The sequence below is a fragment of the Oncorhynchus mykiss genome, chromosome 13 (assembly GCF_013265735.2).
Source record: "Oncorhynchus mykiss isolate Arlee chromosome 13, USDA_OmykA_1.1, whole genome shotgun sequence".
NCBI lineage: Eukaryota > Metazoa > Chordata > Actinopteri > Salmoniformes > Salmonidae > Oncorhynchus > Oncorhynchus mykiss.
In genome coordinates, this window is record NC_048577.1 from 13,303,384 (window position 1) to 13,319,219 (window position 15,836).

Below are 15,836 nucleotides of genomic sequence, written 5' to 3' on the forward strand. Positions count from 1 at the left end.
GAGAGAGAAGGGGGTAAATGAGATGCTAGAGAGAAAGTGTGACTGTGAGAAAAAGGGGATAAATAAGATGTCTAGAGAGAAAGTGTGACTGTGAGAAAAAGGGGATAAATAAGATGCTAGAGAGAAAGTGTGACTGTTGGAGAGAGAAGGGGGATAAATGAGATGCTAGAGAGAAAGTGTGACTGTGGGAGAGAGAAGGGGGATAAATGAGATGCTAGAGAGTAAGTGTGACTGGGAGAGAGAAGGGGGATAAATGAGATGCTAGAGAGAAAATGTGACTGGGAGAGAGAAGGGGGATAAATGAGATGCTAGAGAGAAAGTGTGACTGGGAGAGAGAAGGGGGATAAATGAGATGCTAGAGAGAAAGTGTTGATTAAAGTAAGGATGGGGAGAAAAATATACTATAATGGTTTTGGGGCTTAAGTGATAAATTGGAAAGTGAGACTGTTTTGCAGTGTAAATGAACCTATTCAAGTTGTTTGAAAGGGAGAGAGAGAGAGGTGCCATGGGTGCCATGGCAATAATGAGGACAAAGTACAGACCCATTGTTCTGCTCACTCAGCTGGTGTACAACACTCGCATGCATGTGTGTGAGAGAGAGCATTGCTGAGCCTCTGGCTCTGAGGTGGTTAAGCACATTAAAGATTGACCCACTCAGCAGAAAACTTTCCAAGTTACACTGCAGAGGTTGCCTGGCTACCCAACCATATTGCTCCAACCGAGCGCCACGCCCATGAACGTTTCTTCTCCTCACTGAAGTACGTAGCGAACTACAGAACAGCGGAAGAATTCAGTTTGAGTCGTCAGGCTACTGCAGAGGAGGAGAATCGTGTGTGTTTTAGTCATTTTTACCTCATTGCCAAAGACTAACACAATGCAATACAATACCATAACCATTCTGCAATGCATTAACAACAACAACTGGTTGGCATTATAACAGGTGTATAAACCATTTAGTTTTACAACACAGAGTGAATGGTGTGTCAAACAGTAAGGAGTATGGGAATACAGTATGAATGACATAATACAACTATATTTTACTTTATGCGTTTGTAGCCTAGAGGACAGAAAATGGATCTGAAAATTGGTCTGAAAATGGGTTTCCACGCCAGGTTTGTTTTTTGTTCAGCTCTGCTAATCGTTCCATTTCCTCTCTGTCCTCTTTCTCCCAGACCGACCTGCTGAAGATTGACTGTTATAAACTCTTCTAGTCCAGACTGTTATTTCAAGTCAACAGAGCCAGCCAATTGGCAGTCTACCTGTCTCATCATGGCAACAATGGAGCCGGTGGCCAACCGACAGAGCTCAGCCGACTCATTGGACGAGTGGGCCAGCGAGGTTTGGGGGATGGAGGAGGGCGAAATGGACCCCACTCTGGCCCAGGACACTACCCCTCGTCCTCACCCGTTGGTAAAACAGGCACCCAGGACAAAGTCAGAAGACCTGGGGTCGGAATCTCCAGAGGCTCCAAAGCCTAGACCCCAAGTGTCTCCCTCAAGTGAGAACCTTACAGACTCAACAAACAAAATGGCAGAAGTGGTTCCTAAAATGGAGCAGGAGGCACTTTCTGGGGTAAATCAGGTGCCTAGTAGTAGAATCCAGGTAGGTGATAGTGAATTGGAACGAGACCTTAATATGATAGATGACAATCACTGTGAGAAGGAGGAAGATGCCGTTGCTTTTCGGTTGCCTCTTGCCTGCACTGGCCAAGCCTCACCTGCAGAGGGCGCTCCAGAGACCCAGCCATACATTGACTGTATCAGTGATGGTAAGGTGGAGGTGATCACTAACCCTGTAGAGGAGGAAATGTCGTCATCTGACAGCCAGGGTAGCCAGGAGTGGCTTTCGAGATCTCACCTTGATGACGTTGTGGAGGAAGACAAAGAAGAAGAAGATGGTGCCAAGGAAGACAAAGTAGAGGAGTTTCAGTCTGTTGAGATGATGAAAAATAGCGCTGTGCGGTTGCAGTTGAATACAGAGCGTCCAGCTAGAAGTGAATTTGAGCAGAGGCTGTCAGAGACGGTGTGTGCTACTGAGAAGGCTTCTGTAGAAGGGGGTCCTGTTGAAACTAGCAGTAGCACCCCATCAGTGCAGGTAGCTGACAAGCAAGAGGTTAGTGAGTGCCCAATCAGTGGTGACAGAGAGAAGACAATGTCAGACAATAACAACCATGATACTATGAAGGCTGCTGAAACTAGCACTACCACCCACTCTCCACTAAAAAGAGAGAGTTCCGATGACATATTCTCTGAGTCCCCAAAAAATCCTGAATCGGCTCTTGCCGGTGATGGAGAGGAGAACCAGAGTGTTGACTCCAAGCCTTTAGACATCAGCTCAGCCCGGAGGCAGTGGGTTAGGCTGGACAGTACCAGAAGCAAACTCCCTCAGCCTGAGCAATCCACCTCCTCTAGATCCTCCTCTTGTAGCCAACTAGTAGACCTGGCTCAGCCCCTGGATGTAGTTACACCAGACAAACAGCAGGGGGAGCAGTTGTTACGAAATGTCACTGCTGCCCTGACGCATCATAGTAACCAGGAAGTGGCAGCACAACAGGTGTTCAAGGGAGCAACTCTGGCTCCGCCCCTGGCGACAGTCGCCAAGGAGCCAGCTAATCAGGTCAAGGCAGATCTCCTTGGCTCTGGCTGTGTTGTAGTGAAAGAGCAGGCGGGTGGAGAGAGAAAGGTGGGAAAGAGGGAGGGAGACAACAGGCAAACAGGTGGAGAGAGAAGGCAGAGAGCGAGTGGACTTGGTGCAGCGGGCGAGGCAGACAGGAAGAAAAAAGAGAAACGGAGCGAAGAAAAGAGGACAAACTCTGGGTTGTTGATGTCGAGAGACAGTCACAGCAAAGCTTCCAAGATGAAGTTGGGAGGGGACTTGTTCGATGACAGCCAGAGTGACAGCGGCGTATCTGCCGACTTCTCCCCTGGTAGTACTGTGGAGCTCCAAACCACCACCTCCACCCTCACCTCGCCTCCGGCCGACGAGACCCCCATCGAGAGGGAGATCCGTCGGGCAGTGCAGCGTGAGCAGTCCCTCAGGAGATCCAGGGGCCTCCACAACAAGCCGCCCACCCAGGAATATGTGGACATCCCCCTAAGGAAGTCAGTCTTGACTGAGACCCTGCCTTCCAAGTCGGACAAGAGCCAGGGGGGGAAGGACCGTCTGTTTGCAGGGAAGAAGATGCAGAAGGAGATCAGTGTAGAGACCCAGAGGGAACAGGTCCTGGTTCGACTAGGGAAAGTTAGAGGTTCCTATGACAAGGGGACAGTACGCCAGCTCAAGGAAAGGAAGAAGTTATTCGAAGCTTTCCAGGAGCCCAAGGAGACATCCTCGATGATATTGTCCCAGAGCAAGGCACCCTCCTGGGCTTCGGCGAGTGACCTCTCCACCCTGGAGAACCAGGGGAACGACGCTTCATCTGTGTCCTTTGTCGGAGGCTCGTTCGGGGAGAGAAGACGTAGTAGCCTGGAGCTGATGTCCCAGACCCAGAACCAGAGCCCCTCCGGAACACCTAAAGGCATCACCTACACCCCTCATAGGGCCCCTGTCCCCCGGGGCCCCACTCTCTCCGAGAGCGCCGGGGGCCAGATCATCATCCTGGATAACCACCACCACCTGGTTCTCCCCGCTCCGGCCCACGTCCACCACGTCTCCAAGCCCCTCAGGCACCCCCACAGTACGGAAACACTCACCGAGGCACAGGGCCTCACCGTGGTCGACTCCGCTTCTATATACTCCTCAACCAGTGCACTCAGCGGAGAAGAGAGAAGGGGTTTTTGGAGGGATGAGGATGGAGGGAGGATGGATCAGGAGGAGGAGGAGGAGGAGGAAGAGGAGGTTCCAAAGGAAAACCCCTTCTTCAAGCTGCGCTCCTCATCGGTGTCTCAGGACAAGGTGGAGCAGGATATCCGGGAAGCCAGGGAGAGAGAGAAGGAGCTGCGGAGGCAGAGGAGCAGTCTGTACGGGGGAGGAGGAGGAGGAGGAGGAGGAGGAGGGGGGAGGCCAGCCAGTAGGGAGGTACAGAGTCCCACTTCTCCTCCTCCACCTCTACTACTACAGAACGGACTGGCGACCCCTGAACTATCTGTTACCCCCTCATCGCGGACAGGTTAGTGTATAGTGTGTGTGTTCAATTGTTTCCGTGTGTGTGTGTGGGGGGGGGGGGGGGGGGGGTGCTTCTGTGTCAGGAGAGATGATGAAAAGACAATGTAATAGTTCAGTGAGGATATTATTTCATCTCCCATTGGGTCAGGTAGTGCTACATCATCAAACATCTAATACAACATTCTCACTGTCATCAATAGTTCTGCTCCAGAGATCACAGTCTTTGTGTGCATCCCAAATTGTACCCTATTCCCTAAATAGCGCACTACTGTTGACCAGGGCTCTGGTGCACTAAATAGGGAATAGGGTGCCAAAGTAGTGCACGGAATAGGGTGGGTGCTGTTTGGTAAGCAACCTTTGCCAACAGGCTGAATGATACACTACTGGGTAACTGATTAAACTAAAGTTGGGATCTTCTGTACAATTAACTGTCAGATCAAAAAGTGAGTGAAAATATATGAAAGTGAAAATCACTGACTCATGTCTTGACCCTTCATTGTGTCAGCAAAACACAAAGTGCTTTAGAAAATCTTTTCCAATATGAATTGTAGAACCCAGCCTAGAATATATGCTTGTGAGGCTACTTTAGATTCTGGGAGTTAGTAGACACTAAGGGAATGTTTAACATGACTGAATATGTAATGAGCTAATACAATCTAATGGTTATACATTTCAGGTGCGTAAATCGCCCTTGGAAATCATTCAAAGTGCTTAGTGATGTGACCAGTATGAAAAATGCTTTTCAAATAAAGCTGTTATCACAGTAATAATTAGTGGCAGTATTATTACGATGTGCTGTGCCAAGGCAAGCTGGGCGTGTTTTGTCAGCGGTAGGCCCACAGTAGCTGCCAGACAGACAGGGACAGGCTGATCTGGGTACAGTACTGAAAAGAGGGACGCCAGGGTTAGGGTGTGCTAATACAACAAATGTCCTCTGTGAGCAATTCTAGCAATTCTAGTTTTATTGTAAATTATAGATCATTATGTAACCATAGTTTCCTCTCCTCCTCCCACTCTCTCCAGCACGACAGTCTCTTGGGAAGCTGGGCATGTGGCCTCCAACACAGACAGATGAGTATCCGGATAGCCAATCAGAGGTATGTTATATCCTTCCCCCACCAAACGTAATCTACATAGGCCCAGGAGTTTTCCTGAGTAGGTAAAAGGTTGGGGCTTAATCGTACACTTTGACGAGCGCTCTCAGCACCGGACGAAACACTGGGGGCTCAAAGTTGATTTCCTGGTTAAGTCACAAGGTCAGTAAAACCACCTGGCCTTAACATACGGTTGCCACTAGTTATCACAGCCACAAAGTGCCTATTTCTTCTTAGGTTAAAATTGTATTTTAAACCTAACCCCAACCTTACCCCTATCTTTAACCACACTGCTAACCTTATCCCGGACTTTAACCACACTGCTAACCTTATCCCTAACTTTAACCACACTGCTAACCTTATCCCCAACTTTAACCACACTGCTAACCTCATCCCAAACTTTAACCACACTGCTAACCTTATCCCTAACTTTAACCACACTGCTAACCTTATCCCAAATTTTAACCACACTGCTAACCTTATCCCTAACTTTAACCACACTGCTAACCTTATCCCCAACTTTAACCACACTGCTAACCTTATCCCTAACTTTAACCACACTGCTAACCTTATCCCGAACTTTAACACTGCTAACCCTATCCCTAACTTTAACCACATTGCTAACCTTATCCTGAATTTTAACCACACTGCTAACCTTATCCCGAACTTTAACCACACTGCTAACCTTATCCCTAACTTTAACCACACTGCTAACCTTATCCCTAATGTTAACCACACTGCTAACCTTATCCCCAACTTTAACCACACTGCTAACCTTATCCCGAACTTTAACCACATTGCTAACCTTATCCTGAACTTTAACCACACTGCTAACCTTATCCCAAACTTTAACCACCCTGCTAACCTTACCCCGAACTTTAACCACACTGCTAACCTTATCCCGAACTTTAACCACCCTGCTAACCTTACCCCGAACTTTAACCACACTGCTAACCTTATCCCTAACTTTAACCACCCTGCTAACCTTATCCCTAACTTTAACCACACTGCTAACCTTATCCCTAATGTTAACCACACTGTTAACCTTATCCCTAACTTTAACCCCACTGCTAACCTTATCCCTAATGTTAACCACACTGCTAACCTTATCCCGAACTTTAACCACACTGCTAACCTTATCCCTAAGTTTAACCACACTGCTAACCTTATCCCTAACTTTAACCACCCTGCTAACCTTATCCCTATCTTTAACCACACTGCTAACCTTATCCCTAACTTTAACCACACTGCTAACCTTATCCCCAATGTTAACCACACTGCTAACCTTATCCCTAACTTTAACCCCACTGCTAACCTTATCCCTAATGTTAACCACCCTGCTAACCTTATCCCTATCTTTAACCACACTGCTAACCTTATCCCTAACTTTAACCACACTGCTAACCTTATCCCAAATTTTAACCACACTGCTAACCTTATCCCTAACTTTAACCACACTGCTAACCTTATCCCCAACTTTAACCACACTGCTAACCTTATCCCCAACTTTAACCACACTGCTAACATTATCCTGAACTTTAACCACACTGCTAACCCTATCCCTAACTTTAACCACATTGCTAACCTTATCCCGAATTTTAACCACACTGCTAACCTTATCCCGAATTTTAACCACACTGCTAACCTTATCCCGAATTTTAACCACACTGCTAACCTTATCCCTAACTTTAACCACACTGCTAACCTTATCCCTAATGTTAACCACACTGCTAACCTTATCCCTAACTTTAACCACACTGCTAACCTTATCCAAAACTTTAACCACACTGCTAACCTTATCCCTAACTTTAACCACACTGCTAATCTTATCCCCAACTTTAACCACCCTGCTAACCTTATCCCTATCTTTAACCACCCTGCTAACCTTATCCCGAACTTTAACCACATTGCTAACCTTATCCTGAACTTTAACCACACTGCTAACCTTATGCCGAACTTTAACCACCCTGCTAACCTTACCCCGAACTTTAACCACACTGCTAACCTTATCCCGAACTTTAACCACCCTGCTAACCTTACCCCGAACTTTAACCACACTGCTAACCTTATCCCTAACTTTAACCACCCTGCTAACCATATCCCTAACTTTAACCACCCTGCTAACCTTATCCCTAATGTTAACCACACTGCTAACCTTATCCCTAACTTTAACCCCACTGCTAACCTTATCCCTAATGTTAACCACACTGCTAACCTTATCCCGAACTTTAACCACACTGCTAACCTTATCCCTAAGTTTAACCACACTGCTAACCTTATCCCTAACTTTAACCACACTGCTAACCTTATCCCTAATGTTAACCACACTGCTAACCTTATCCCTAACTTTAACCCCACTGCTAACCTTATCCCTAATGTTAACCACACTGCTAACCTTATCCCGAACTTTAACCACATTGCTAACCTTATCCCTATCTTTAACCACACTGCTAACCTTATCCCTAACTTTAACCACACTGCTAACCTTATCCCCAATGTTAACCACACTGCTAACCTTATCCCTAACTTTAACCCCACTGCTAACCTTATCCCTAATGTTAACCACCCTGCTAACCTTATCCCTATCTTTAACCACACTGCTAACCTTATCCCTAACTTTAACCACACTGCTAACCTTATCCCAAATTTTAACCACACTGCTAACCTTATCCCTAACTTTAACCACACTGCTAACCTTATCCCCAACTTTAACCACACTGCTAACCTTATCCTGAACTTTAACCACACTGCTAACCTTATCCCTAACTTTAACCACACTGCTAACCTTATCCCGAACTTTAACACTGCTAACCCTATCCCTAACTTTAACCACATTGCTAACCTTATCCTGAATTTTAACCACACTGCTAACCTTATCCCGAACTTTAACCACACTGCTAACCTTATCCCTAACTTTAACCACACTGCTAACCTTATCCCGGACTTTAACCACACTGCTAACCTTATCCCTAACTTTAACCACACTGCTAACCTTATCCCAAACTTTAACCACACTGCTAACCTTATCCCTAACTTTAACCACACTGCTAATCTTATCCCCAACTTTAACCACACTGCTAACCTTATCCCCAACTTTAACCACATTGCTAACCTTATCCTGAACTTTAACCACACTGCTAACCTTATCCCGAACTTTAACCACCCTGCTAACCTTATCCCTATCTTTAACCACACTACTAACCTTATCCCTAACTTTAACCACACTGCTAACCTTATCCCTAATATTAACCACACTGCTAACCTTATCCCTAACTTTAACCCCACTGCTAACCTTATCCCTAATGTTAACCACCCTGCTAACCTTATCCCTAACTTTAACCACACTGCTAACCTTATCCCTAATGTTAACCACACTGCTAACCTTATCCCTAACTTTAACCCCACTGCTAACCTTATCCCTAATGTTAACCACACTGCTAACCTTATCCCGAACTTTAACCACACTGCTAACCTTATCCCTAAGTTTAACCACACTGCTAACCTTATCCCTAACTTTAACCACCCTGCTAACCTTATCCCTGTCTTTAACCACACTGTTAACCTTATCCCTAACTTTAACCACACTGCTAACCTTATCCCTAATGTTAACCACACTGCTAACCTTATCCCGAACTTTAAATTAAGAAAAAAATAAACATTTGTTTTCATGATTTTGACTTTGTAGCTGTGCTATCTACAGTCTTAGAAAAAAGGGTTCCAAAAGGGTTCTTCGGCTGTCCCCAAAGGATAACCATTTTGGGTTCCATGTAGAACCCTCTGTGAAACCAAAAAGTGTTCTACCTGGAAACAAAACGGGTTATTCAAAGGGTTCTCCTATGGGGACAGCTGAAGATCCCTTTTAGGATCTAGATATTAGCTTTTTTTCTAAGAGTTTAGTGGAAACCACAACATACCTAAACAACCATGTCCTCTCCATACTTCATACATAACAACCATGTCCTCTCCATACTTCATACATAAACAACCATGTCCTCTCTATACTTCATACATAACAACCATGTCCTCTCTATACTTCATACATAACAACCATGTCCTCTCCATACTTCATACATAACAACCATGTCTCTCTACTTCATACATAAACAACCATGTCCTCTCTATACTTCATACATAACAACCATGTCCTCTCTCTACTTCATACATAAACAACCATGTCCTCTCTCTACTTCATACATAAACACCATGTCCTCTCCATACTTCATACATAACAACCATGTCCTCTCTCTACTTCATACATAACAACCATGTCCTCTCTATACTTCATACATAACAACCATGTCCTCTCTATACTTCATACATAACAACCATGTCCTCTCTCTCTACTTCATACATAACAACCATGTCCTCTCTATACTTCATACATAACAACCATGTCCTCTCTATACTTCATACATAACAACCATGTCCTCTCCATACTTCATACATAACAACCATGTCCTCTCTATACTTCATACATAACAACCATGTCCTCTCCATACTTCATACATAACAACCATGTCCTCTCTATACTTCATACATAACAACCATGTCCTCTCTATACTTCATACATAACAACCATGTCCTCTCTATACTTCATACATAAACAACCATGTCCTCTCTCTACTTCATACATAAACAACCATGTCCTCTCCATACTTCATACATAACAACCATGTCCTCTCTATACTTCATACATAACAACCATGTCCTCTCTATACTTCATACATAACAACCATGTCCTCTCTCTACTTCATACATAAACAACCATGTCCTCTCTCTACTTCATACATAAACAACCATGTCCTCTCTATACTTCATACATAACAACCATGTCCTCTCTCTACTTCATACATAAACACCATGTCCTCTCTATACTTCATACATAACAACCATGTCCTCTCTCTACTTCATACATAAACACCATGTCCTCTCCATACTTCATACATAAACAACCATGTCCTCTCTATACTTCATACATAAACACCATGTCCTCTCCATACTTCATACATAACAACCATGTCCTCTCTCTCTACTTCATACATAACAACCATGTCCTCTCTCTACTTCATACATAACAACCATGTCCTCTCTCTCTACTTCATACATAACAACCATGTCCTCTCTCTACTTCATACATAACAACCATGTCCTCTCTCTACTTCATACATAAACAACCATGTCCTCTCTCTCTACTTCATACATAAACAACCATGTCCTCTCTCTACTTCATACATAACAACCATGTCCTCTCTATACTTCATACATAACAACCATGTCCTCTCCATACTTCATACATAACAACCATGTCCTCTCTCTACTTCATACATAACAACCATGTCCTCTCTATACTTCATACATAACAACCATGTCCTCTCCATACTTCATACATAACAACCATGTCCTCTCTCTACTTCATACATAACAACCATGTCCTCTCTCTACTTCATACATAACAACCATGTCCTCTCTCTCTACTTCATACATAACAACCATGTCCTCTCTCTACTTCATACATAAACAACCATGTCCTCTCTCTCTACTTCATACATAAACAACCATGTCCTTCCTCTCTCTCTACTTCATACATAACAACCATGTCCTCTCTCTACTTCATACATAACAACCATGTCCTCTCTATACTTCATACATAACAACCATGTCCTCTCCATACTTCATACATAACAACCATGTCCTCTCTCTACTTCATACATAAACAACCATGTCCTCTCTCTACTTCATACATAAACAACCATGTCCTCTCTCTACTTCATACATAAACAACCATGTCCTCTCTCTACTTCATACATAAACAACCATGTCCTCTCTCTACTTCATACATAACAACCATGTCCTCTCTATACTTCATACATAACAACCATGTCCTCTCCATACTTCATACATAACAACCATGTCCTCTCTCTACTTCATACATAACAACCATGTCCTCTCTATACTTCATACATAACAACCATGTCCTCTCCATACTTCATACATAACAACCATGTCCTCTCTCTACTTCATACATAACAACCATGTCCTCTCTCTCTACTTCATACATAACAACCATGTCCTCTCTCTACTTCATACATAAACAACCATGTCCTCTCTCTCTACTTCATACATAAACAACCATGTCCTCTCTCTCTACTTCATACATAACAACCATGTCCTCTCTCTACTTCATACATAACAACCATGTCCTCTCCATACTTCATACATAACAACCATGTCCTCTCCATACTTCATACATAACAACCATGTCCTCTCTCTACTTCATACATAACAACCATGTCCTCTCCATACTTCATACATAACAACCATGTCCTCTCTATACTTCATACATAACAACCATGTCCTCTCTCTACTTCATACATAACAACCATGTCCTCTCTATACTTCATACATAACAAGCATGTCCTCTCTATACTTCATACATAAACAACCATGTCCTCTCTATACTTCATACATAACAACCATGTCCTCTCTATACTTCATACATAACAACCATGTCCTCTCCATACTTCATACATAACAACCATGTCCCCTCTCTACTTCATACATAACAACCATGTCGTCTCTCTCTACTTCATACATAACAACCATGTCGTCTCTCTCTACTTCATACATAACAACCATGTCCTCTCTCTCTACTTCATACATAACAACCATGTCGTCTCTCTCTACTTCATACATAACAACCATGTCCTCTCTATACTTCATACATAACAACCATGTCCTCTCTATACTTCATACATAACAACCATGTCCTCTCTCTATACTTCATACATAACAACCATGTCCTCTCTATACTTCATACATAACAACCATGTCCTCTCTCTACTTCATACATAACAACCATGTCCTCTCTATACTTCATACATAACAACCATGTCCTCTCTATACTTCATACATAAACACCATGTCCTCTCTCTATACTTCATACATAACAACCATGTCCTCTCTCTATACTTCATACATAAACAACCATGTCCTCTCTATACTTCATACATAACAACCATGTCCTCTCTATACTTCATACATAAACAACCATGTCCTCTCTATACTTCATACATAAACAACCATGTCCTCTCTCTACTTCATACATAACAACCATGTCCTCTCCATACTTCATACATAACAACCATGTCCTCTCTCTACTTCATACATAACAACCATGTCCTCTCCATACTTCATACATAACAACCATGTCCTCTCCATACTTCATACATAACAACCATGTCCTCTCTCTACTTCATACATAACAACCATGTCCTCTCCATACTTCATACATAACAACCATGTCCTCTCTATACTTCATACATAACAACCATGTCCTCTCTCTACTTCATACATAACAACCATGTCCTCTCTATACTTCATACATAACAACCATGTCCTCTCTATACTTCATACATAAACAACCATGTCCTCTCTATACTTCATACATAACAACCATGTCCTCTCCATACTTCATACATAACAACCATGTCCCCTCTCTACTTCATACATAACAACCATGTCGTCTCTCTCTACTTCATACATAACAACCATGTCGTCTCTCTCTACTTCATACATAACAACCATGTCCTCTCTCTCTACTTCATACATAACAACCATGTCGTCTCTCTCTACTTCATACATAACAACCATGTCCTCTCTATACTTCATACATAACAACCATGTCCTCTCTATACTTCATACATAACAACCATGTCCTCTCTCTATACTTCATACATAACAACCATGTCCTCTCTATACTTCATACATAAACACCATGTCCTCTCTCTATACTTCATACATAACAACCATGTCCTCTCTCTATACTTCATACATAAACAACCATGTCCTCTCTATACTTCATGCATAACAACCATGTCCTCTCTATACTTCATACATAAACAACCATGTCCTCTCTATACTTCATACATAAACAACCATGTCCTCTCTCTACTTCATACATAACAACCATGTCCTCTCCATACTTCATACATAACAACCATGTCCCCTCTCTACTTCATACATAACAACCATGTCCTCTCCATACTTCATACATAACAACCATGTCCCCTCTCTACTTCATACATAACAACCATGTCCTCTCTCTACTTCATACATAACAACCATGTCCTCTCCATACTTCATACATAACAACCATGTCCCCTCTCTACTTCATACATAACAACCATGTCCTCTCCATACTTCATACATAACAACCATGTCCCCTCTCTACTTCATACATAACAACCATGTCCTCTCTCTACTTCATACATAACAACCATGTCCTCTCCATACTTCATACATAACAACCATGTCCTCTCCATACTTCATACATAACAACCATGTCCCCTCTCTACTTCATACATAACAACCATGTCGTCTCTCTCTACTTCATACATAACAACCATGTCCTCTCTCTACTTCATACATAACAACCATGTCCTCTCCATACTTCATACATAACAACCATGTCCTCTCTATACTTCATACATAAACAACCATGTCCTCTCTATACTTCATACATAAACAACCATGTCCTCTCTCTACTTCATACATAACAACCATGTCCTCTCCATACTTCATACATAACAACCATGTCCCCTCTCTACTTCATACATAACAACCATGTCCTCTCCATACTTCATACATAACAACCATGTCCCCTCTCTACTTCATACATAACAACCATGTCCTCTCTCTACTTCATACATAACAACCATGTCCTCTCCATACTTCATACATAACAACCATGTCCCCTCTCTACTTCATACATAACAACCATGTCCTCTCCATACTTCATACATAACAACCATGTCCCCTCTCTACTTCATACATAACAACCATGTCCTCTCTCTACTTCATACATAACAACCATGTCCTCTCCATACTTCATACATAACAACCATGTCCTCTCCATACTTCATACATAACAACCATGTCCCCTCTCTACTTCATACATAACAACCATGTCGTCTCTCTCTACTTCATACATAACAACCATGTTCTCTCTCTCTACTTCATACATAACAACCATGTCCTCTCCATACTTCATACATAACAACCATGTCCTCTCTCTATACTTCATACATAACAACCATGTCCTCTCCATACTTCATACATAACAACCATGTCCCCTCTCTACTTCATACATAACAACCATGTCGTCTCTCTCTACTTCATACATAACAACCATGTCGTCTCTCTCTACTTCATACATAACAACCATGTCCTCTCTCTCTACTTCATACATAACAACCATGTCGTCTCTCTCTACTTCATACATAACAACCATGTCCTCTCTATACTTCATACATAACAACCATGTCCTCTCTATACTTCATACATAACAACCATGTCCTCTCTATACTTCATACATAACAACCATGTCCTCTCTATACTTCATACATAACAACCATGTCCTCTCTATACTTCATACATAAACAACCATGTCCTCTCTCTACGTCATACATAAACAACCATGTCCTCTCTCTACGTCATACATAAACAACCATGTCCTCTCTCTCTACTTCATACATAACAACCATGTCGTCTCTCTCTACGTCATACATAAACAACCATGTCCTCTCTCTATACTTCATACATAACAACCATGTCCTCTCTCTACTTCATACATAACAACCATGTCCTCTCTATACTTCATACATAAACACCATGTCCTCTCTCTACTTCATACATAAACAACCATGTCCTCTCTCTACTTCATACATAAACACCATGTCCTCTCTATACTTCATACATAACAACCATGTCCTCTCTATACTTCATACATAAACAACCATGTCCTCTCTATACTTCATACATAAACAACCATGTCCTCTCTATACTTCATACATAAACAACCATGTCCTCTCTCTCTACTTCATACATAAACAACCATGTCCTCTCTCTACTTCATACATAAACACCAGGACACTATCTCTACATTAGACTCAACATTTAAGTCTGGTTCCATATATACTGTCGCACCAGATCACGTGTACATTTTCCATTGGTGGCATTTTCTCAGTGAATTCAGCCCTCAGAGCTAATAACACCACATCTGATCGTATAAGGAGCTTCCTTAATCAATTGAGATAAGAGAGAGAAGGGGGAGAGAGGGAAGGAGAGAGAGAGTGCAGTGGATTAGAAATGTGAATAGAGTTTGGGTACGGAAAGAGCGCGCGAGAGAGAGAAAGAGCAAAAGAGAGACAGAATGAAAGTGGAGAGAAAGAGAGAGTCCCTCCTGAGTTTCTCCACGGTTGCTCTCTTGGGTTACACATCTCTCTGAAGCTGAAGTGACTACAAGATTAGCATCGGCTGACTTCAACTTTATAAATCTGACATAATTGTAAACCAGTCTGACAGCTAGAAGCACTGTTCCCTAGACTGAGCCCCATGCTGTCCCTTTAGCCTGGTCCAAGATCAGTTTGTGCTGACAATGATCAAAGGGGTTCAATTGGCAAGAAAGCACAAAGGGATCTGGGACCAGACTACAGTCATTCTGCATGCTACATTATCTACAGTGTTTATCTACACAGACTACTGATAAGAAAGATTCAATAATAACGGATGGAGGGAGAAAGATAGCGATGCTTGTCAACTTAGAGCAGAGCCCTGAAAATAGCATAACATGGTTATGGA

At 42.8% G+C, this 15,836-nt stretch overlaps 1 protein-coding gene across 1 annotated transcript in view; it reads left to right on the forward strand.

Annotated features, from left to right (window-relative positions):
• The first annotated feature begins 1,267 nt into the window (after positions 1-1,267).
• Positions 1,268-15,836, forward strand: part of LOC110485662 — a 17,572-nt gene continuing 3,003 nt past the window's right edge. Inside the window, exons 1-2 of the mRNA XM_036940298.1 lie at positions 1,268-4,108; positions 5,128-5,201. Coding sequence (XP_036796193.1) covers positions 1,270-4,108; positions 5,128-5,201 — 2,913 coding nt within the window. The 5' untranslated portion in view covers positions 1,268-1,269. The remainder of the gene's footprint in view (positions 4,109-5,127; positions 5,202-15,836) is intronic.